General features: G+C 41.6%; 2 protein-coding genes across 3 annotated transcripts; both read left to right on the top strand.

Moving 5' to 3' along the window:
• Nucleotides 1-1,301: 1,301 nt before the first annotated feature.
• Cow (Proteoglycan Cow) lies at nt 1,302-25,062 on the top strand. 2 transcript variants are annotated; one of them, XM_034974109.2, is made up of 10 exons: nt 1,302-1,325; nt 2,458-2,691; nt 4,386-4,437; nt 8,388-8,490; nt 8,559-8,935; nt 9,004-9,099; nt 9,331-9,429; nt 9,502-9,798; nt 9,912-10,092; nt 24,162-25,062. In XM_034974109.2, exons 1-9 carry the CDS (start codon nt 1,317-1,319, stop codon nt 10,082-10,084), a joined length of 1,440 nt encoding a protein of 479 aa, XP_034830000.1. In that variant the 5' UTR covers nt 1,302-1,316; the 3' UTR covers nt 10,085-10,092; nt 24,162-25,062. The 2 variants fall into 2 exon arrangements, with proteins under 2 accessions (XP_034830000.1, XP_069358322.1); XM_069502221.1 differs by having other exon boundaries at nt 24,261-25,062.
• On the top strand, nt 10,929-24,231 carry LOC117987148 (uncharacterized). Its single transcript, XM_069502365.1, has 4 exons — nt 10,929-11,118; nt 19,668-21,631; nt 22,697-22,845; nt 24,162-24,231. Exons 1-4 carry the CDS (start codon nt 10,929-10,931, stop codon nt 24,229-24,231), a joined length of 2,373 nt encoding a protein of 790 aa, XP_069358466.1.
• Nucleotides 25,063-25,243: the final 181 nt, after the last annotated feature.

Below are 25,243 nucleotides of genomic sequence, written 5' to 3' on the forward strand. Positions count from 1 at the left end.
AACGAGCCTGCATATTAAAAAAATTAGACTTTATACTTTGACGTAAGATTTTTTGCATCTTTATTACCTGTTATCTCCCAAAGCCATCATGATTCCAACTTCATAGTCGCTGATCGTTCGTACGCAGAGAAACTTTCAGCTTTTAAAAAATAACGAAGGTCTGGCACGCGCTGGCTCTTAGTCCATTACTTATTTATTTATTACATGTGCCCCACTTATTCATTTTAAACCTTACAAGTAGTCTCCATTCTCATAGTTCACGAACTACGAGTAAGTAGGTACATCATTATTTTATACTTTTGAAACTCCGAACCACTATAGGGTCCCTATTACTAAGTCTCCGCTGTCCATTCGTCCGTCTGTCTGTCTGTCTGTCCGCGGGCTGTATCTCGTGAACCGTAGTAATAGGGAGAGAGTTGAAATTTTCACAGAATGTGTATTTTATATTGCCGCTATAACAACAGATAAAAAAAAAATGAAAACCGACTTTAATAACCACCAACTAAAAAGTAAAAAATAATTTGATTTATTAGGTACCCAATATATTATTTTATTTTATTTTATTTTATTGGTTTGCCAACAGATAGTACACATATTATAAAATAACAATTACAATTCACAGAGAAAAAATTTAGAGTGTACCTACACCCAATTACTGGCAAACCGGCATGCATTTTAAAAGTTTGCAAGTGCGGGATTACCAGTTAACTTAAAGCTAAAAATATAAATATGAAAATAATAAAAACACTGCAATTTACAATAGTACTAAATATTAAATACTAAATATTACATAAAACAAGAAAAATTACGAAGAAGCATACGAGTTTATAATGCTGCATCAATATACTGATGCAGCATTTTTTTGTACTGCTGCAAGGAGAGTGAATGAGGATCTATTATCATATTTTTCGCAGTTTTAAAAAGATTATTATGTATACAAGAGTTATTGTAGTTCTATAGTAATATTTTTTGGAGTCTGTGCCAATTTGGAGTCGCAAAACACTATGAAGAGTAGATAGACGGTTCGTGCATTTTATTTTTTTTGAATATTTTTATTTCACAATTTTAAGTGGCCCCATCGTACTAAAATATGATATGCCTGGTTAAAAACCTACTGTTTACTAAGCTGTTACATCGCGCATCGATCGATCGTGCGCCGCCGCGCGCCGCGCGCCGCGCCGCCGCGCCGCCGCCAGACCGGTCCGGCCGAGGAGCCTCCCCCGCCGCCGCCGCCGCCGCCGCCGACCCGCCGCGACGCCTACCTGCCTAGCGCGCCCGGGGACTTGGGAGACTAACTACTTCACTACAGACTGACAATGACAATGGTAGGGCTGCACAACTTTACACTGAACGCGCGAGGACCTGTATGGACAGCAGGGCGTCATGCTTATTTATAGGTTTCGATTTTTCATTTAAGTAGGTATTGGGGCTGATTCTCTTGTACACGATCTCTAAACTAAACTAAATTAACAGTTCTAAATCAGTACTATCCTTTTCCGCAAGCAACATTATTATGAAGCAATATTATGAAAGGGATAGCAATAGATTTAGACGTGTCATTTTAATTTAGTTTAGAGATTGTGTACAACGGAATTAGCCACATTGTTCTCTTAAATGACAGGGGTTTAATTTTCAAAAATCCTTTCTTAGCGGATGTCTACATCGTAATAGCTATCTGCACGCCCAACCGATCCGTTCAGTAGTTTGAGCTGTGCGTTGATAGATCAGTCAGTCAGCTTATCCTTTTATATATATTATACTAGCGACCCGACCCGGCTTCGCACGGGTGGCTTATTACAATTTTCGTAAGAATCTCTAATTTTTTTTGTAAATACATATAGCCTATGTCACTCAGGAATACTGTAGCTTTCTACTGGAGAAAAAATTTCATAATCTGTTCAGTAGTTCTAGATACTTCCTACAAACAAACTTACAAACTTTACCTCTTTATAATATTATAATAAAATAATAAATAGGTAATAAAATAATAAATAATATTTTATTTTTTATTTTATTGGTTTGCCAACAGATAGTACACATAATATTATAAAATAACAATTACAATTCACAGAGAAAAAATTTAGAGTGTACACCCAATTACTGGCAAACCGGCATGCATTATAAAGGTTTGCAAGTGCGGGATTACCAGTTAACTTAAAGCTAAAAATATAAATATGAAAAAAATAAAAAATAAAAACACTGCAATTTACAATAGTAATAAGTAAGTATTACATAAAACAAGAAAAATAAGAAAAATTACGAAGAAGCATACGAGTTTATAATGCTGCATCAATATACTGATGCAGCATTTTTTGTACTGCTGCAAGGAGAGTGAATGAGGATCTATTATCATATTTTTCGCAGTTTTAAGAAGATTATTATGTAGTAATAAAGTACTAACATCAGTATAGATATAGATTCAAACTTAGGATTCAAAAGTATTTATTTGATTTACAGAGCGCGCCGCGAGCGCCCTATGTTCTATGCACAATAGGTAGGGGTAGTCGGCGCGGCGCGCGGCGGCGCGGCGGCGCGGGGCGGCAGTGTCGCTTGCCGCGGCGCGCAGTCCGCACGCCCGCCATGCGCTTCGCCCCGCGCGCCCTGCCGGCGCTGCTGGCGCTGTGGGCGCTGGCCGCCGCCGCCGCCTCGCCGCGCAAGCACGACCAGGACTTCGAGTTCGACGACGCGCCGGTACGAGCGTCCCTGCACGACATCCGCGTCGTCTCGTGTATTGATTTTCACGTAGGATAGCTCCCTGCTCGCTGCGGGCTGTAGCGCGACCGGTTGTACCTAATCCCTATCTAGGCTACCTAACCGTAATAAAGGAGGTTGTAGGTGCCTACTGCCATAGTAGGTAGTAGGCAGTGGGCCTGCCTATTGCCTATATATCTGCCTAACGGCTAACCTAATACATACTTACCTTATACCCTTTTTTTCGTCTCAAGTGGAGGACAATAGTCACAGAGAGCAAGCTTGAGAGAGTGTTTCGGGTAAGTGATGCCCGGCTCTATCGGAGACGCCGATCGACGGCCTGTCTACTGACTATAGGTACCTCCCCTTCGTCTTCAGGTAGGATCTGGAAGTGGCATTGTCTTGTCTATGCCTGTGTCGAGGCGCACGACAGTTCGCCAGAGGGCGAGTTCCGGTCTACCGTCTATATAGCCACCTAGCGCATGCAATGCGGTGTCAAATGTCTATTTACTCGAAACAATTCGCGAGTGTTTGTGTGTTTCTTCAATTCAGGCATAAATTATTATTTGAACATATTTTAACAGGATCCATAGGAATGCGATGACAGCATAAAGTCGAAGAAGATTATGTACCGACATTGTAAAACTGTTTGGTTCCATTTATCGTGATAACTAACTCGGTCACCTTGTGATACCATACATCATACATAGGTACTTTTTGATAGGAAATTGACCTTATGATTTCACATCAGATGTTTTTGTTTGGAACTCTTGTTTCCCCATAGGCCATAGCTGATAGCACGCAGCATTTCAGCGCATGCGTTCTACTGTAATTCACGTAAAAGCATATACGAGGAATAAGATTAGTGCGAGTTATTGCCTCGCCTTCCCCCTGGGCTTCAGTTCTCTGGTCCTCGAACACCACGCACTGAATATTGCGAGTTATTGCCTCGCCTTCCCCCTGGGCTTCAGTTCTCTGGTCCTCGAACACCACGCACTGAATATTGCGAGTTATTGCCTCGCCTTCCCCCTGGGCTTCAGTTCTCTGGTCCTCGAACACCACGCACTGAATATTGCGAGTTATTGCCTCGCCTTCCCCCTGGGCTTCAGTTCTCTGGTCCTCGAACACCACGCACTGAATATTGCGAGTTATTGCCTCGCCTTCCCCCTGGGCTTCAGTTCTCTGGTCCTCGAACACCACGCACTGAATATTGCGAGTTATTGCCTCGCCTTCCCCCTGGGCTTCAGTTCTCTGGTCCTCGAACACCACGCACTGAATATTGCGAGTTATTGCCTCGCCTTCCCCCTGGGCTTCAGTTCTCTGGTCCTCGAACACCACGCACTGAATATTGCGAGTTATTGCCTCGCCTTCCCCCTGGGCTTCAGTTCTCTGGTCCTCGAACACCACGCACTGAATATTGCGTGTCTTCTGCACCGCAACATGACTCACTCTTGGCGCTTTTGCCACCTGGTGGTAAGTGATGATGCAGTCTAAGATGGGAGCGGTCTGCCCTGGAAGGAGTATGGCAGTTTTTATTAAACCCATGTCCCTTTGGTTTCTACGCCGCATCGTACCGGAACGCTAAATCGCTCGGCGGCATGGCTTTGCCGGTAGGGTGGTAACTAGCCACGGCTAAAGCCTCCCACCAGACCAGATCAAAAATGTAGAAATAAATTCTGTCCTGTCTGTTACAGGAGGCGCCGCAGCACGCGCGCCGCCCGCGCCGCTACGTGTACGACCCCGACAGTGAGTGCGCCGCCCCACAACACCACACACCACCACACACCACCCCACGCCACTCCACACCACCACACGACACCACACAGGCACCACTGACCTTTACCCGTCACGCGGATAATGTATAGATCTAAGTAATCTTAGGTCTAGTCCACGGCAGCTTGAGATTGCAATCGGGGGATGCAGCGGGGGACGCCCCGCACAGCCGCGCTATCCCAGGTCAGCGCGGGGCTGTGCGGGTGTGCGGGGGACGCCCCGCACAGCCGCGCTATCCCAGGTCAGCGCGGGGCTGTGCGGGTGTGCGGGGGACGCCCCGCACAGCCGCGCTATCCCAGGTCAGCGCGGGGGCTGTGCGGGTGTGCGGCGCGTACTCACTACGATTGCCATCTCGACCTGTCGCGTACTATAGGTAGGTAGGTACTATACTATACTCTGATTTTTAATTCGGTGGAATTCTGATAGTGTGGCTAATTCCGTTGTACACAATCTCTAAACTTAACTAAAATGGCACGTCTAACTCTATTGCTACCCCTTTCATAATGTTGCTTGCGGAAAAGGTTAGCACTAAATGTAGACCTGTTAATTTAGTTTAGTTTAGAAATTGTGTACAAGAGAATCGGCCCTAATGTCATTTTTATACATCAGGGGGAGTTATTTGTATGAAGAGCAAGGTGACCACCAGGCACCACCTGAAGTTCGATTTATACATCAGGGGAGTTATTTGTATGAAGAGCAAGGTGACCACCAGGCACCACCTGAAGTTCGATTTATACATCAGGGGAGTTATTTGTATGAAGAGCAAGGTGACCACCAGGCACCACCTGAAGTTCGATTTATACATCAGGGGAGTTATTTGTATGAAGAGCAAGGTGACCACCAGGCACCACCTGAAGTTCGATTTATACATCAGGGGAGTTATTTGTATGAAGAGCAAGGTGACCACCAGGCACCACCTGAAGTTCGATTTATACATCAGGGGAGTTATTTGTATGAAGAGCAAGGTGACCACCAGGCACCACCTGAAGTTCGATTTATACATCAGGGGAGTTATTTGTATGAAGAGCAAGGTGACCACCAGGCACCACCTGATGTTCGATTTATACATCAGGGGAGTTATTTGTATGAAGAGCAAGGTGACCACCAGGCACCACCTGAAGTTCGATTTATACATCAGGGGAGTTATTTGTATGAAGAGCAAGGTGACCACCAGGCACCACCTGAAGTTCGATTTATACATCAGGGGAGTTATTTGTATGAAGAGCAAGGTGACCACCAGGCACCACCTGAAGTTCGATTTATACATCAGGGGAGTTATTTGTATGAAGAGCAAGGTGACCACCAGGCACCACCTGAAGTTCGATTTATACATCAGGGGAGTTATTTGTATGAAGAGCAAGGTGACCACCAGGCACCACCTGAAGTTCGATTTATACATCAGGGGAGTTATTTGTATGAAGAGCAAGGTGACCACCAGGCACCACCTGAAGTTCGATTTATACATCAGGGGAGTTATTTGTATGAAGAGCAAGGTGACCACCAGGCACCACCTGAAGTTCGATTTATACATCAGGGGAGTTATTTGTATGAAGAGCAAGGTGACCACCAGGCACCACCTGAAGTTCGATTTATACATCAGGGGAGTTATTTGTATGAAGAGCAAGGTGACCACCAGGCACCACCTGAAGTTCGATTTATACATCAGGGGAGTTATTTGTATGAAGAGCAAGGTGACCACCAGGCACCACCTGAAGTTCGATTTATACATCAGGGGAGTTATTTGTATGAAGAGCAAGGTGACCACCAGGCACCACCTGAAGTTCGATTTATACATCAGGGGAGTTATTTGTATGAAGAGCAAGGTGACCACCAGGCACCACCTGAAGTTCGATTTATACATCAGGGGAGTTATTTGTATGAAGAGCAAGGTGACCACCAGGCACCACCTGAAGTTCGATTTATACATCAGGGGAGTTATTTGTATGAAGAGCAAGGTGACCACCAGGCACCACCTGAAGTTCGATTTATACATCAGGGGAGTTATTTGTATGAAGAGCAAGGTGACCACCAGGCACCACCTGAAGTTCGATTTATACATCAGGGGAGTTATTTGTATGAAGAGCAAGGTGACCACCAGGCACCACCCTGAAGTTCGATTTATACATCAGGGGAGTTATTTGTATGAAGAGCAAGGTGACCACCAGGCACCACCTGAAGTTCGATTTATACATCAGGGGAGTTATTTGTATGAAGAGCAAGGTGACCACCAGGCACCACCTGAAGTTCGATTTATACATCAGGGGAGTTATTTGTATGAAGAGCAAGGTGACCACCAGGCACCACCTGAAGTTCGATTTATACATCAGGGGAGTTATTTGTATGAAGAGCAAGGTGACCACCAGGCACCACCTGAAGTTCGATTTATACATCAGGGGAGTTATTTGTATGAAGAGCAAGGTGACCACCAGGCACCACCTGAAGTTCGATTTATACATCAGGGGAGTTATTTGTATGAAGAGCAAGGTGACCACCAGGCACCACCTGAAGTTCGATTTATACATCAGGGGAGTTATTTGTATGAAGAGCAAGGTGACCACCAGGCACCACCTGAAGTTCGATTTATACATCAGGGGAGTTATTTGTATGAAGAGCAAGGTGACCACCAGGCACCACCTGAAGTTCGATTTATACATCAGGGGAGTTATTTGTATGAAGAGCAAGGTGACCACCAGGCACCACCTGAAGTTCGATTTATACATCAGGGGAGTTATTTGTATGAAGAGCAAGGTGACCACCAGGCACCACCTGAAGTTCGATTTATACATCAGGGGAGTTATTTGTATGAAGAGCAAGGTGACCACCAGGCACCACCTGAAGTTCGATTTATACATCAGGGGAGTTATTTGTATGAAGAGCAAGGTGACCACCAGGCACCACCTGAAGTTCGATTTATACATCAGGGGAGTTATTTGTATGAAGAGCAAGGTGACCACCAGGCACCACCTGAAGTTCGATTTATACATCAGGGGAGTTATTTGTATGAAGAGCAAGGTGACCACCAGGCACCACCTGAAGTTCGATTTATACATCAGGGGAGTTATTTGTATGAAGAGCAAGGTGACCACCAGGCACCACCTGAAGTTCGATTTATACATCAGGGGAGTTATTTGTATGGGAGGTTCTACTTCAAGAAGATTCTATATATGAATGAAGTTTTTTTTCGAGTGCGTTTAGAATTCACATTTAAAATTATTAGAACAAAAAAACATTTTCATAATTCAACGAACTTTACTCAATAAAGCTGAAGCGGAGTAGTACCTTGGTATTATGTTTAATTTAGTTAAAAAAATAAAATGTTCCTACCTACTTAGTAAATAATAAAAACACTAAGGACGAACCGCGTTTCTGAACGTTTCATTATCACGTGGTATTTTTAATAGAAAGAAAAAAGTAAGTAGGTACGCAACAATAGACCACAGTCGTCACGTTCGAATTTTAACTTGTACTTTGCGCGCTAGCGAGCAAAATTATCACTTTCCACTCAGATTTCAAAGGGCAAAAGAATTGTTTCCGAGCGAGTGAGATGAAAACGTACTTTGCTATCTTGTGGAACAAACTAGGGCACTAACAAAAAGGTACTTTGATATCTTGTGGAACAAACTAGGGCACCTAACAAAAAGGTACTTTGCTATCTTGTGGAACAAACTAGGGCACTAACAAAAGCATACTTTGCTATCTTGTTGAACAAAATAGCTAAGTACCTTGTACCCATTTAAACTTGGTGCTTAATTATTTAAAAAAATCAAAACTTAAACTACAATTAATGATCCTACTCCTGATAATCTGCCTTCGTGTCATCTCTCAATGTGAAGAGTTTGTGAAGGTTTCACTTGTAGTGCTCGTAGCGCGTGTGAAGTGAACTGCAGTCTGCAGCACACCTCATGTGATGTTCTCTCCCGCAGACCCGATGTGCCGCGCGCTGGTGTGCAAGCCGCGCGAGGCGTGCCTGCTGCGCGACGCGTTCACCGCGCTGTGCGCGCGCCGCCAGGACGTGCGCGCCCGCGGGTAACTGCCGCCCTGCCCTCTGGCGTCGACGACGGACGTGTAGCTACAGCGGGCCGTTTGTTGCGCAGGGACGCGATCGTGGCGCCGGGCGAGCGCGGCGACGACGACGACGTGTTCTACGAGGCGCGCGCCGCCGCCGAGCGCGCCGAGCCCGACCGGTGCGTGGGCTGCGCGCGCGCGGCGCGCGGCGCCTTCCTGTGCGGCTCCGACAACCGCACGTACTCGTCGCTGTGCCGCCTCGACCTGCACAACTGCGTGCGCCGCGCCGCGCCGCCCGTGCGCCTCGCGTGCCGCGGCTTCTGCCCGTGCCGCGCGCCCGCCGCCGCCGCCGCCAAGCGCCGCGCGCCCGACGTCGAGGTGGCTCCGTCCCGGGAGCGTCGGCGCCGACTGGACGCGCACAACGAAGTGTACGCCGAGCGGGCGCGCGCGCGCCGCCCCGCGCCCGGTGAGTGCCGCAGTCCGCGCAGCGCCGCGTCGCTCTCGGCCGCCGCTATAGCGCCTGTGTTGTTGCAGAGGCGGGCTGCGCGCTGGAGCGGATGGCGGACCGGCTGCTGGACTGGTTCGCCGTGCTCATGGACGACGCGGCCGCCGCGCCGCCGCCGCCCGACGGTACGCGCAGCCCTACTGAACATCTAGCGATATATAGTAATATATCGACATGGCCTATCTAGCACATTTCGAAAACATATACCTACCTACTTATATAGAAAATGATTTTTTTACTTTTTAAGTTTGTAGGGGCTTCCGAATTCGGGTACAAAAGAATTAGCCCATTATCTGTACATGTTATCGACATAATATCGATAGTTAGCAGCAGTAACGTGGAGCGCGTGTGTGCAGGGTTCCCGCGCGACTGCAAGCCCGAGGTGCGCTGGATGTTCGAGCACCTGGACGCGGGCCGCGACGGCCTGCTGTCGCCCGCCGACCTCTACGCGCTGCGTACGTACCGCTGCTGCCGCGTCCGACGCGCGCGGCGGCCGGAGTGTGACTGACGGCGCTGTCGGCTTGCAGGGCACGACGAGCGCGAGCGCTGCCTGCGGCCCTTCCTGGCGACGTGCGGCGCGCGCGGCGGGCGCGGCGTGTCGCGCGCCGCGTGGTGCGCCTGCCTGCGCCGCGCCGCGCGCCCTTGCGCCGCGCTGGCGCGCGCGCACCCCGCGCCGCCGCCCGGCGCGTACGTGCCGGCGTGCGACGCGCGCGGCTGGTACCGCGCGCGGCAGTGCCACGCGGCGCTGGGCGTGTGCTGGTGCGTGGACGCGCACGGCGTGGAGCGGGCCGGCTCGCGCACCAAGGGCGCGCCGCTGTGCCCCGGTACGTCACTCTCGTACTTCCCTTCACTTTAGTGGGCGTTCACCATAAGGCGTTCACCGACGCTTATTTTTATTTATTTATTATAGACCAGATGTCTCTCGGATACGTTTCAGGTGAGAACGAGACGGACAATAGCGTGGGCGAGGCGGCGGGCGAGACGGCGGGCGAGGCGGCGGGCGAGGCGGCGGGCGAGGCGGCGGGCGAGGACGGCGTGCCCGACGACGACGAGGACGTGGGCGGCAGCGGCGACGGCGACGGCGACGACGACAACGAGCTGCGCTTCTGAGCCGCGCGGTGAGCGCACTCAATACTATTGTCCGTCAGACATAAAATTATCTACATTTTGTAGATAATGTTATCCAAACAGCCAGCATGTCGGTGTAAGTCGCGACGTAATCTGACGGCAAGCGGCCGAGCGGAGCGCAAGCGGCCGAGCGGAGCGCAAGCGGCCGAGCGGAGCGCAACTTATCTTGATTGTACCTATAGGCATTGTAAGTATAAACAGGAAGTGTTTATAAAAAAATTGCATGCCCACAAGTTGAAGTGTTGTTAGCGCCTATCCTCACTCTGGAATCTGATGCAGGTAGGCAGCTAGGCAGCTAGGCAGCTAGGCAGGTAGGCAGGTAGGCAGCTAGGCAGCTAGGCAGGTAGGCAGCTAGGCAGCTAGGCAGCTAGGCAGGTAGGCAGCTAGGCAGGTAGGCAGCTAGGCAGCTAGGCAGGTAGGCAGCTAGGCAGCTAGGCAAATAACCGCCATAAACATGGCCTCCCTGATGTTTTGCGGGGCGCGGGGCGTGTGACGCGCGCGGCTAGGTAGGTATACACGATAGGTACCTATATTCTACACAGACTGTTTAGATATGTTGTTCATAGATGTCGCTGTCCATGAAATCTAGGATATTAACTCGCAGCGATTGACATTAGTGTATGTGACACTGTCAGTGACTTGTACAACGTGATTTTCAGAAAATATAACACACTGTTTTTAAAGGTTATCGTAGTTTTATTGGTTTAACGGTAATAAGTGTGAATCTTAAAGTTAAAACGCAAATACAGAACCGTGAGCTAACATTTGGTGCCGAAACCGGAATTGTTGTGAAACAAAAAGTTTTAGTGTAACTTGCAAACTTACCATGGATCCGTTACTAGCAAATCAAGACGAACTGTTAAAACAATTACAAAAAGCGGAGTATAACTATAAAAAATCTCCAAAGGAAAGACTTAAACAAGCGTACATCGAAACTAGATTGGAAATATTGGAAGATATCTGGGTAGAATTCAAGAAAGGTCACAAAGATTTAATTTCCATTGTTGACAAAAAAGGTAAGGAAAGTTTATCATATTTTACTTCTGATAAATTCGATCAGTTCCAAGAACTATATACAAACTACAGATGCACACTAAAGGAGGCACTTGCTGGTGTTTCAAGTGAAACTAAACAGAGTTCATCATTGTCAACCGATGTAGCGCACAACTCTGACCCATTTTGTGATATAAAGTTGCCCAAAATCACTTTACCAACTTTTACCGGCAAATACCATGAGTGGCAAACTTTCCATGACATCTTCACATCATTAATTCATAACAATAAGAATATATCAGCAGTACAAAAACTTCACTATTTAAAAACAAGTCTGTCCGGAGAACCAGAAATATTAATAAGAAATTTTGCTACAACGGAGCTTAATTATGCAGAAGCATGGAAACAGCTTACTAAACGATATAACAATATAAGGTTCAACTGTAATGCCATATTAAAAACCTTTTTTTCACAAAAACAGATTACTACTGAGTCGCCCGCTGCACTGAAACAGTTATTAGATACGACATCATCCTGTTTAAAAAGTTTAAGTAATATTGCAGTAAATGTAAGTAATTGGGATGCTATTGTAGTGTACTTTGTTGTCTCTAAAATGGATATTGAGTCGCGGAAGTTATGGGAACATCAACAGAGCATGTGCGGAGATGAATTACCAACTTGGTCACACCTTGTTGAATTTTTAGAATCTCGCTTTAGAAGCCTTGAAATGATGGATACTGGGAAACAAAGCTCTAATAGACCTACTTTAAAAACAAAATCATTTCATTCCGCTCTAACTAATGAAAACCAACCCATATGTGTCTTATGTAACGGACCACACTTTATATTCAGTTGCAAGGAGTTTGGACAGAAGGGAGTGAGAGAGAGACAGCAATATGTACAAGAGAACGGCCTATGCTTCAATTGCCTTTCAAATACACATTCAGTGAGCCGGTGCAGACAAATCAAATCTTGCAGACGGTGTGTAAGGGTGGTAAATTGGATCCACTACACTTCCTCCTCAACTGAACCATGGTAATGTAACTGTTAACTCAGAACATCACTACACTCATTCAAATTCCTAATTGAATATTGATAACTTAAATATTCAAACAGTTTAGACCAAACTAAGTAATGGCAAATATCTACTTCTTAATATCCTTAATATGCCAAGTGCCTATTGGGTGGTTGTCAGCTACTCTAACTAGTTCGTAAACCAAAGGTGACAAAACCTTGACAACCCTGCACTTTTCATACTTAGGTGCCAGCTTAGCTGCGAAAAAATTTGTAGCGTCGCTTTGTGGATAGGTCTTTTTCCACACTATATCCCCAACAGAATAGCTTGCAGACCTACGCCTTAAGTTGTAATGCGTTGCATACTCTGCATGAGCCTGAAACAAATTTCTCCTAACCTGACCAAATATGTCCTCCAAAGTTCCAAACTTTCCTGCGTATTCCTCCCTTGGAATTCCGGCCTCGTACTCCTTATCCGTGTCCTTATAGAAGGAACCATTTAAAACCGGTTCTCTAGCGTGGACAAGGAAGAACGGGGAGAATCCAGTGGATTCATTAACCGCACTGTTTATGGCGAACTGGACCTTGTACAGGTTTTCGTCCCAGGACCTGTGGTTATCTTTCACAAAAGCGGCTACAGCAGTCATAACAACCTTATTGTACCTCTCAACAAGGTTAACTTGCGGAGTGTACAGTGGTGTGTAGTGTAATTTCGGAATATTATAACGCTTAATGAGATTACGGAATTCAGATCCTGTAAATTGGGACCCATTGTCCACAATCACAGTCTCTGGAACACTATGGTTCAAAAATACAAAATTCTCTAGCGCTTTAACAACAGCGGCACCTGTGGCACGCCGTAACGGAAACAACATTGTATATTTCGAAAAACAACACGTCACCACAAAAAGAAATGTAAATCCTGATTTAGACCTAGGCAAAGGTCCGACTAAATCAGCCGAAATGACCTGAAAAGGTCTCTCGCAGACTTTAGGCTTCCCTAGCAGACCTGGAGTGGCTGATGTCGTGTGTTTATACGCAGAGCAAGTATCACAATTCTTAACGTACTCAACCACGTCCTTATACATACCACGCCAAAAATATCTGAGGGATAATCTGCGATGAGTTTTGAACACACCAAAATGACCTGCAGTTGCATCTGCATGGTTTTGTTGCATAATTCTAAGGATGTCGTTCTTGTGGACTACCTCTTTCCAGTCGAACTCACTGAGAAGCTGGTATTTACATTTACTGTAACGATATAGTTTATCGTTCAAAATACAAAAATTCGGAAAATTTGCTGGATTGATTTTACAGCCATTAAATGTTTTGTCATACCAGTCATCTACCAAAACTTGTTGACTAGAGTTATCATTACGATCACCAACTACATCTACGTGTATGAGTCTCGACAAGGTATCCGGAACTACATTATCACAACCCTTCCTATGTTCGATAACAAAATTACACTGTGATAATCTACAACCCCATCTGGCGAGTCGTCCTGAGGGATTTTCTAAATTTAAGAACCACTTTAGGGATGCATGGTCTGTGATAATTGTGACTGGCTTGGAACCAAAATAAGCCTGAAATTTCTCCACTGCAAAAATCACAGCTAGAGCCTCGCGTTCCGTCGCGCTGTAATTCCTTTCGTTTTTATTTAGGCTCCTACTGACATACGCAATGGGATGATCGCAACCATCGGTTTCTTGCGTTAGCATACCGCCAACACCATATGCAGAAGCATCACAATGTATTTTGAATGGTTTTTCAAAATTCGGTACCGCAAGAACAGGTGCGGTTACCAACGCATTCTTCAATGTATTAAATGCTACCTCTGCCTGTTCGCTCCACTCAAATTTAGGTGCGTTCTTTCCTTTACTCGTTAGTCTATTGAGTGGTGCAGCGATGGTTGAAAAATTCCTAATAAAGCGCCTGTACCAAGAACAAGTGCCTAGGAAAATCTTTACCTCCTGTGCAGTTTTTGGGGTCGGAAAGTTCAAAACTGCGGCAACTTTTCCAGGATCTGTGCGTAAACCAAATTCATCCACTATATACCCTAAATATTTCAAAGAGTTTCGAAAAAAATTACATTTATCAAAATTTATGGATAGTTGAGCCATTTTTAGTTTATCCAGAACTCTGTTTAATAAAATTAAATGGGTTTCAAAATCAGCAGAACAAATAACAATATCATCTATATAACAAAATACTATTCCATTTTCAATATCACTACAAAAATTTTGATTAAATAACTGGTCCATTAACCTCTGCTGTCGTGCTGGTGCACCGCATAGGCCAAACGGCATGACTTTAAATTTGAATAACCCTCTACCAGGAACTGTAAAACTGGTTTTTTCCTGAGAGTCGTTAGCTAACGGAATTTGCCAAAAACTTGAACTTAAATCAATCGATGATAAAAACCTTGCCTCTTTCAAGCTATCTAGAATTTGTGGAATGTACGGTATTGAGTATGAATCCCCCTTTGTCACTGAATTTAATTTCCTGCAATCTAGGCAAAATCTCCAGTCTCCATTTGCCTTTTTCACTAAAATTGCTGGGTTATTCCAAGGGCTTTCACTCGGAGTAACTACGTCCATTTCCAGCATCCTATCTAACTCTTTACTTAAAGCTTCCTTCTTTTCGGGAGAAAGTGGATATTGTTTTATTTTTATTGGCAAGGCATCACCGGTGTCAATAACATGTTCAATTAATTTTGTTCTACCCAATCCAATTTTCTCTGAAGAAATATCTAAAAATTTATTTACTACAGACTGGGCTAATTCTTTCTGTTGAGATGATAAGTTTTCAAAAGAAGTGATGGTATGAATTTGTTTATTATCAATCGCACAAATATTGTAAAATTGAGAAGGTGCCTTAATTAATTCTAAATTATCAAAAATGCCAGGGGCTAACTGAAATGTTTTCCAAAAGTCACAGCCAAAAATAACATCCGCTATTATAGAGGGTACTACAAAAAATTTTATTATGTGAGTTACGGAATTATAAGTAATCGGAATAAACATATAACCCATGCAATCAAGTTTGTCTCCATTTGCCACTGAAAATGTGGTATCAATACTGCTATGCAATTTATAACCGAATCTCAAAAAAACCTTGTGCGCCTGGTTACCCAAAATTGACGCGCAAGCACCGGAATCTAGTAAACCTGTAATCTCAAAACCGTCAACAAAAACCTTTAAATGTGGCCTAAAGTCTCGTTTATCCACTGAATACAGAACTGTGTCAGGTAAAAGGGATGTTTTGTTGTTAATGAACAAGTTCTTTACTTGTGTCTCTGCACAGTTCTTACTAATTAGTTTTTTGAATTTTTGTCCGGAGCGGGTTTACTAATCGCCTTTTTACTACAACTTGGACATGTCTTTACTGTAAAGTTCTGACGTCCACACGAAAAACATCTAATAAATTTCGGAACTGTCCTGCAAAATTTAAAGGAATGGTTACCCTTGCCGCACTTGTAACATAGTTGTTTATTTGTTTTCGTAAAATCAGTGCCTTTACTTGTATCAACCTTAGGTGCAGGTGTGACTGAAAGTGTGTTTATCTGTTTTGTCACTTGTTTGTAAGCAAACTCTGAACTTAAAGTTGCCTTACTGTTAGTAGGCTCAGAAAATAAGGCGGAACGCTGCCTCGCAGCCTCTAGTTTGCGACACTTTTCCTTCAACATTGCGACAGACTTAATGTCAACAAGAGCTAATTGTTCTGAGTAAAAAGGGCGAATATTATGTAATAAAATTTGTAACTTTTGTTCTTCGGAAAGTGGTGTTGACAACCTTGAAAACATGCCAAACATTACAGCGAAATAGATAGACACAGGTTCTTCAGAGCCTTGTGTTCTTGCTCGAATTTCACCTAGCAACCTGTAGTCATAATCTACTGCATCAAATTCCTCTAAAAATAAAGTTTTCAATTCTGACCAAGACGAAACTTGACATTTGTTGCCTCTGTACCATAACAATGCTCGGCCTGTAAAAAGATGAAATGCAGAAACAAATAATTTTCCATCTGAAACGCCATAAGATCTTTTATATTCCTCAACGCGTTCGATGAAACTGCGCGGATCACCCTGTCCGTTGAAATGTAACTTCCACTTGGCAACATTTTTATCACCAGTGCAGTCAACGGCGGTACTCTCGGAATCCAGTGATTCGTCGTGAGACGACTCATTGTCAGCATCTAATCTGGAAATCAAACTCTGCAACTTTGTATGTAATTCACTCTTCCTACTTATTAAGCTGAGTTCGGAACACTGTATTCTCAAAATTCTAAAGTACAAATGTGAAGCTAAAGCTTTAGACCTACAGAGGGCATGTCTATCTTTAGTGTCAGAACACTTTTTTAATAAATCTTCTAAGTCTTGAAGTTTTTTAGTAATAACCCCTAACTCACTTTCAGAAGTGAAATCCGTCTCTAAAATTGATTCAGAAGGAATTTCCTGAATTAATTGTTTTAACTGTTTCTTTAAACCTAGCACTGTAGGTGCTGGAGTTTCGGAACGAACGGATACCTCATAACACAATTCGTCCTTCAAAAGTGAATGAAACTGGGCAAAAGTCTGTTCCATTGTGTTAAGTCAAAACACATTTAACAAAATATCGAGCTTGTGTAACTGTCTATGTTTAGCCTTATACAAATTGGTTAAACACAAACACAAAAGAAGTTATTTAAACTATTAAATATACACAAGCAAAATACACAACAAAAACAATATTCTTAAGTCTATCCTAACTATTTTATCAATTATGTTCCTATTCCAAAATATTGTTAATAATACAAGCACATATTATTACTATAGTAAACAAAATATAACAAAATAAAACTTCCCAAAATTGAATAAATGATTGTAAGGTGCAGTATCACCTTTATGAGTACACAGTGTGTTACAACCTTTACAATTACAAAAGTAAACAGGCAACAAAGTTGCAATGAACTCTGACTAGCATATTATCTTTCAAAAAAACAAAGAGATTGTGCAATGGTTTGATGGCTGTTACTTTACACTTTTAACACATAACCTAAAATACAACAAAATCTGTTTCTAAATGTCACTTTAAACTACCAGCATTCAATTAAACTTAACATGTTTTGTGTGTGAAGTAGCTTTTATCATAACCTTAACACAGCTCTAAACAAAATTTCAACAAAATAATGAAGTATCAAGTCACTGAAAAAAAATTGTTCATAACTTCCTACTTGAACTTAATGTAATCTCTGAATATAGTTTATATATTTAGTTTCACAAGTTGTAACTCTTAGTATTTATAAATGTATGTGTGTAACTAGTTAACAGGACATAGCGTTTCAAAACTTTAATTATACTAAGTTACCGGAATTTTCAAACATAAGATGTACTTACTATTGAAAGCAATACCCAACAACAACTCAGTTAAGCAATGTTTATTACTAAACTGAAGGCAAACATTCACTTATACACCTCCAAGGTAAGTCAAATAACATAATTGAACGGCATAAACACCATTTATAATGTGTTAATTAAATAAGAAACAACCACTGTTGGACTATACTCAGAAAATTACTTAAACTATCAAACAAAATTTCTAACTATTAGTTATTATTTAGTTAGTTAACCATAAAAAACAGCTTAGTGCTCTTTGCAATGTGTCACTACTTAGAAAATTGTACAATCAGCGGAGTACATTTCATAAAATTCACAAAATTTCTCAAAATATACTGAAATAACTATATAAAAAAACGTTCGGGCGCCATTTGTAAGGGTGGTAAATTGGGCGGAATAGAAATATACCCGGATACGGAATAATCTACCACCTTACAAAGATTAGAGGAAAAAAAATAATTTTACTTACTTGATCTATCTACCTAGTAAAGAATAGAAGCTAGCCGTCGACTCCCTTGTAATGTATATGAGGTGTTATAAATGAAATTTGCTAGATGTTAGGCAAAATTGTTTTTAATGTAACTTTTACCGGGGTCGCTTAATACATAATGATGGCTAATAATGCTTAGTTATTCTAGCTTAATGCCAAGACTTAATTTAGATACATTAGAATGCCTTAGGTAGATAGTACATAAAATCTATGTTTTAAATTTAAGATGTCATTGGCATGGAATAGACAATGACACAGTAAAATTCATAAAATTGTTTCAAAATAAAAGCTCAGTAGTAAAGACAGGGTTCTTACTGTACACATACACTAAGAAGGTTCACTAAACTGTTCCAGGATACAAACATTTGCTTACTTGTAGGTGCGAAGACTGCAAGGTAGCTGGACGGCATCGGCCAAGATCCAAAACTCAATTTAACTTGATTCTTCACAACCGAAATGTTTCATTACAAAGATTTTCACCAAGTCTTATCCATAGAATTAAGTTGCCAACGTGAATGTGCAAAAGAAATAAATACGGAAAACGAAAGCGAAAAACGGAAAACCGAAAACTAAAAACGGAAACCCTGCAACAAAGAAAAAACAAGATTATAATCTGTGCTGTGTGAAAATTTCGACACGTGGAATTTTCCCGATCAAACACAACTCACCTATTGAACTCCTGGCCACCAATGGTTTTCAGGAGTCCACCCACAACCCATTATCCTCATTTATTTGGGAAGGTAAAAATAACTGGAACTGAAAGGGAAATCATGAAATTAGGATTTTCTCTAACCAAACCGCCATTTTGTCGAATCCACATTACTTGATTTTTCACTCACCATAATTGATGAAACATTGAAATACGTTAGGATGACTAAATTTATAACAATTGTATTTTCCCAGGCGAAGCCATGGGCGAAAAAGAGTGAGATTTTCCTGGAACGAAAAAATTCGTCTTCACATGTTGACTCCAGAAAAATTCTAAATCTCACCAATCGGTGTTGCCAGACGCAACCCGAGTGTGGCCGCTCTCATTTAGTTTGATCATGAAGCCAATTCATTTTTGAATATTTGCGGAACCTAAGGATATATTATAAGAACCGTTTTGTTAATGACTTAACAATAAACAAATGATATTATGGTTTTATTTAATTATTTTGTTTTATTTTTACGACAATTGACAACGAAGCAAACGCCATCTATTGTGGCTCGAATGAACTCTGAACATCGACCCACGCGTAGTTCTGCACCTTGATGCTAGGTGGCACCAACATACTTTGAACAAAATTGATTTTTATTAAAAGCGAAACGCTAGTTAGTAGTTCAAAATTTACAACGTCACAGGTGCAGACGGAGACATCACTCGTTACTCCATTTTGAGAAAGAAAATCATGAGAGGAACACGAACAACACGATAACCAAACAGACTGAGCCACAGAGAGAGGAGAACAAACAACAAAATTCAGATACAACTACACTAGAGAACAGAGTAGTAGCTAACTTTGCGAGAGGAGAGTTACACAGCTATAACGTTTTACTGGCTACTGCAATTGTTAAATCTAGATCTAAGTGCGGAACAAAATTAGTTTTTAGAACATTACTTGATCAGGGATCACGAGCTTCTTTTGTAACAGAAGCCACGGTACAATTACTTGGGTTAAAAAGAGAACCTATTAATGGTTTGGTGTCAGGGATAGGGAACGGACAGGTGAAAATTAAACACATGACTTCTTTAGTCATTGAGTCCTTTCATAATCCACAAAACATAATTCAGGTAAATGCGTACGTTATGAGTTCACTTGCGTCACTGTTACCGACAAGTACAATTCACACACCTGATTGGTTAGAATTAGAGAACCTTACACTAGCCGATCCAGGATTTGCAACACCCGGCAAAATTGACATTTTGCTAGGAGCTGAGGTATATGGAGAGGTATTACTCAATGACATGATTAAGCATCCACAAGGAAATCTTATAGCACAAAATACAATCCTTGGGTGGGTCATATCAGGAAGAGCGACACATGATACAACTTCAGCGAGAAGAGAAATTGCGAGTATGCACATCAAAATTAGAGAAGACGAGTTCTTAAGAAAATTCTGGGATAGGGAGAATGAGCCAAACAGCCTAGAAAAAAAGCTAACGGAGGAAGAACTTAAATGCGAAGAACTTTATGAGAAAACTACAACAAGAAATGAAGATGGAAGATTCGTAGTAAAACTACCATTTAAAGACGAAGAACCACGAAGCCAGTATGGACAAACAAAAGAAATAGCTACAAGAAAACTACTGAGTTTAGAAAAGAGATTACTAAAAGATGAGAAACTATATATTGAGTACCAAAATGTCATGCAAGAATATTTGACTCTGAATCATATGTCACCAATCAAAGGGGAAGACATTGAAAATCCTAAATCTGTGTATCTTCCACATCACGCGGTAGTGCGCGAAGATAAAGACACTACGAAGGTCCGAGTGGTTTACAATGCTTCGTCCAAAGGAGTAAATAACGTTTCACTTAATGACGACCTTCTAGTTGGACCTAAACTTCAACAAGACCTGAGACATCTTCTGATGAGATGGCGGAAATTTCGAGTATGCATTATTGCTGATTTGGTAAAAATGTACAGGCAAGTCCGAGTTACTGAGGAAGACGCTAACTACCAAAGAATTTTATGGAGAAACAATCCTGATGAGCCTATACAACATTTTAAACTATTAACTTTGACCTTTGGTACTGCATGTGCACCCTACTTAGCGGTAAAAACTTTACAAAAATTAGCGGATGTTGAACAGTCAAACTATCCAATTGCATCCGAAATAACTAAGAAAGACTATTATATTGATGACTTGATGACTGGCTGCGACAGTTTCGAAGAAGCTGTAGAGATATACGAACAAATGAACAAATTGATGAATTCTGGTGGTTTTCAATTGCAGAAGTGGAGTAGTAATGATTCGAGATTTTTAAAATATATTGACAAAGAAAAACACAGAAGTGATCAACTCGTTCCAATTAAAGTAGACAATATGATGAAAGTGTTAGGCATTGGTTGGAACAGAGAAACTGACAATTTTGAATACACTGTTAATTTACCTGAATCTAAACAGCCAATTACGAAACGGCAAGTATTATCTGATATCGCGAGACTATACGACCCGATTGGATGGATATCACCAGTGGTTATTACTGCCAAGATTTTTATACAAAAACTGTGGAAATTAAAATTAGAATGGGACGATGAAATTACTGATGGTTTATTAGCAGAATGGATTAAATTTAGAGAAGATTTAGTGAACTTAAAAGACATTTTAATTCCAAGATGGTTGAATAGCGAACGAGGTTGCAAAACAGAATTACACGCTTTTTCAGATGCATCTCAAGTTGCTTATGCAGCTGCGGTGTATATTAGAGTTGAGAACGAGGAAAACGACATTAAAGTGAGTTTAGTGACGGCTAAAACAAAAGTTGCACCAATTGACAAGGAATCATCTATACCCAGGTTGGAGTTATGCGGAGCAGTCCTCGCAGCTAAGTTGTTGCACGAAGTCTCACAGGTGATGAACATCCCAAAAGAAAATTTGCACGCTTGGACTGATTCTACTGTTGTCCTGGCATGGTTAAAAGGACCACCTTGTCGATGGGCCACATTCGTGAGTAACCGAGTATCAGAGATTTTAACTATGACGGAGTATAATCAGTGGAGATATGTATCAACGAACGCGAATCCCGCAGATTGCGCGTCAAGAGGCCTTAAGCCTGACGAATTAAAAAATCATACACTCTGGTGGAATGGACCGAGCTGGTTGTCAGAACCAACTATTAACACAGAGAAAATTAAGATTGAAGAAACACATGAAGAAGAGAGAACCAAATCTTTAACTACCTTAACTCATCAAGAAGAAGATTTTGTATGGACTAAATATTCCAGTTTAGGTAAAATGCTGAGAGTGATTTCATATTGCAGACGATTTTTAAATTATAATCTTCCGAAGAATGAACGCGAAATATTACCAAATTACATTACAGTTAATGAATTAGAGAAAACGCTACAAATGTGTATTAAACAAGTTCAGAATTTAGAGTTTGGTGATGAGTTAAAGAAGTTAAAGACAAAAGGACATCTAACAAAAGGGAGTTTACTTTACACTCTTCACCCCTTTTGTGATCAAAACGGGATTGTAAGAGTTGGTGGACGTATTGAACATGCCAGTGCAACTTTTGATGAGAGACACCCTATAATTATGCAGAGTAATAGTCATCTTACTCAGTTATTAGTTGCTGATGCTCACACCAAAACTATGCATGGTGGGCCACAACTCATGCTTAATCATTTACGCACAAAGTATTGGATTATTAGAGCAAGAGACCAAGTAAAGAAACATTTCAGAAAATGCGTAGTGTGTTTGAGACATTCGAAGGTTACAAATCAATTGATGGGTCAACTTCCAGAAGCGAGGTTAAAACCAAGCAAACCTTTCAAATCAGCAGGCGTTGACTACGCAGGACCTATTAATATACGTTTTTCTCCTGGACGCGGATCAAAATTATATAAAGGCTACATCTGCTTATTTGTTTGTATGGTAACACGTGCCATACACCTAGAAGCAGTTACTGATCTAAGTGCTAAAGGTTTTATCGCAGCCTTTCGACGTTTCACATCGAGGCGCGGCCATTGTCAGGATTTACACAGTGACAATGGCTCGAACTTTGTCAAGGCAAACAAGGAGCTACAAGCTATGCTTAACGATGCCAAATCTGAACTTCCACGTGAAATTGCACATTTATTGACTTTAGAAAACACACGATGGCACTTTATACCCCCTCAATCGCCAAATTTCGGAGGACTGTGGGAGGCTGGTGTAAGGTCAGTTAAGACACATTTAAAGAAAGTTATCGGTGATAGCACATTAACTTACGAAGAGCTGTCGACAGCACTGACTCAAATCGAAGCTTGCTTAAATTCACGTCCTTTGTCTGTCCTTAGCGACGATCCTAATGATCCACTGCCCTTGACACCAGGCCATTTCTTAGTAGGTGAACCATTACTTAACGTTAGTGATGTTAATTATTGTAATAAAAACATATCTGGTATTGAACGTTGGAATGTAACACAAAAAATGGTAAATGAATTTTGGAAGAGATGGTCAAAAGAATATTTGTTAAACTTAAGTCATAGATATAAATGGAATTCTAAGAAACCAGAACCTGATGTAAATGATATTGTCGTATTAAGAGATGATTTTTTGCCACCATCTAAATGGTTATTAGGTAAAATCATAGCCAAGCACCCCGGTCGTGATATGCTAACCCGTGTTGTAACTGTCAAATGTAAGAACGGATGTTACAAACGTCCACTAAATAAGATTTGTGTTCTCACTAAAAGTGCAATGTAATATATTCTCACGGTGGGCGGTGCTGTAGTTATAATTTAGTTTAAGTTCTTATCAAACGTTTAATTTCGCTAAATATTTTGTTAATTGATTTACTTACTTTTTCTTTTGTTATTGTTGCTTTTTTGTACTATTGTTTGTACTATTACTATCAATATTGATATTATTGTTTAAAAGTTTATTTAGATTCAGTTTAACTTTGTTTGAGATTGTAACAATTACTATTCTGCTCACTCTTTTTTGGTTAAGTTTCACTTTTTGTTTAGCGTTATATTGAAGGACAAGTCCTTGGTGGGCGGAATGTTTAGATATGTTGTTCATAGATGTCGCTGTCCATGAAATCTAGGATATTAACTCGCAGCGATTGACATTAGTGTATGTGACACTGTCAGTGACTTGTACAACGTGATTTTCAGAAAATATAACACACTGTTTTTAAAGGTTATCGTAGTTTTATTGGTTTAACGGTAATAAGTGTGAATCTTAAAGTTAAAACGCAAATACAGAACCGTGAGCTAACACAGACGTATTAAAATTCTTCTACTTTATTTAATTTAATTTGTACCAAAAACATTTACAATAAAGAGAAAAAGAGAGTAAAAGTGGACAGAGAAGCACTTATCTCTAAAACAATAGTAGTATGTCTATTTATTTAACCATATTAATATCGAACGGTAAATATTTATTTAGGTAGGTACCTTATGTAATAATGTTCTTTATGAATAAATCAGTGTTTAATTATTAAGTGCCTAGACATATCCTATTAATGAAAACGTCTCGTATTTTGCAGATATCGTTTCGTGCACGCGCCTTGCGCCGCGCGCCGGCAGAGGGCGCCTGCGCCGATCCCCGTCTACTAATACTAAACGACAGCAATTGTTTCTTTCAGTGGGTAGCAACTAGCATTACTAGCAACTAGCAACTAGCAACTAGCTGCTAGCAGGCTGAGGCTAGACGTCGCGTCGCTTAGGTGAATACATTACTATGGAACCTACTTTCTTTGTTTTTTAGCTGAACTATTACTAAGAGTCAAAGTAATTAAGTCGTTGACGTACAGGCGGACAGGCCTATGATATTTTATTTAATGTTACAACTTTGATAAAGTAAAAGATTATGGGAGAATATTTTCATATTAAAATTTTGAAATTAAAATGTTCGGCAATAGTTGTACCTATGTATTACCTGTGTGTATAGTTAGTATGAACTTGGGAATAGTTGGAGATGTTTGTGTGGTACCTACCTACCACCTACCACCTACCACCTACCACCTACCACTAGCGAGTCGCTCGCTGCCGGCTGCAGTGTCTGGTGTTGAATGGTTATATTATGTAAGGTAGGATAATGTTATGTAGACATGTGGAGCCTTTATTAGTTAAGGATAGAGTGTAACACGTTGTAATACCTAACAGTAAATGACTTCAATAGAAGGAACGTATGTAACAAGCTTATGAATGTTCAATATGAATATAGTCGGTAATGTAGTTAACTATAGGACATCGTAATATTGTGGTAAGTCATCTCGTCTTCAGCACTGAGCATCACATTCAGTTTCAGCAACTTGAACTGCCTATTTAAGTAAAATAAGGGATGTACTTAATAAAACAAAATTTGTGTAAAAATGATAACATCAAAGGTTATTTGCACTTTTTTAAATCTCACTAGTTTAATTTAAATAAATAAATAAAGTAATTCACGTGTGTCTCATTATGTTCTCGCGACTGACAATATACCTACTTAGTAGGTCCCTACAGCAGCTGATACATAATACATAGGTACTATAAAAAAATTGCATATTATGTAGGTACCGTAGAATACGTAAAGGTTGGTACCTACTAGGTGTTCTACGTAAAGGCACAGAATACGTAAAGGTTG

This window comes from Maniola hyperantus, chromosome 12, assembly GCF_902806685.2.
Source record: "Maniola hyperantus chromosome 12, iAphHyp1.2, whole genome shotgun sequence".
In the NCBI taxonomy this organism is placed as follows: Eukaryota; Metazoa; Arthropoda; class Insecta; order Lepidoptera; family Nymphalidae; genus Maniola; species Maniola hyperantus.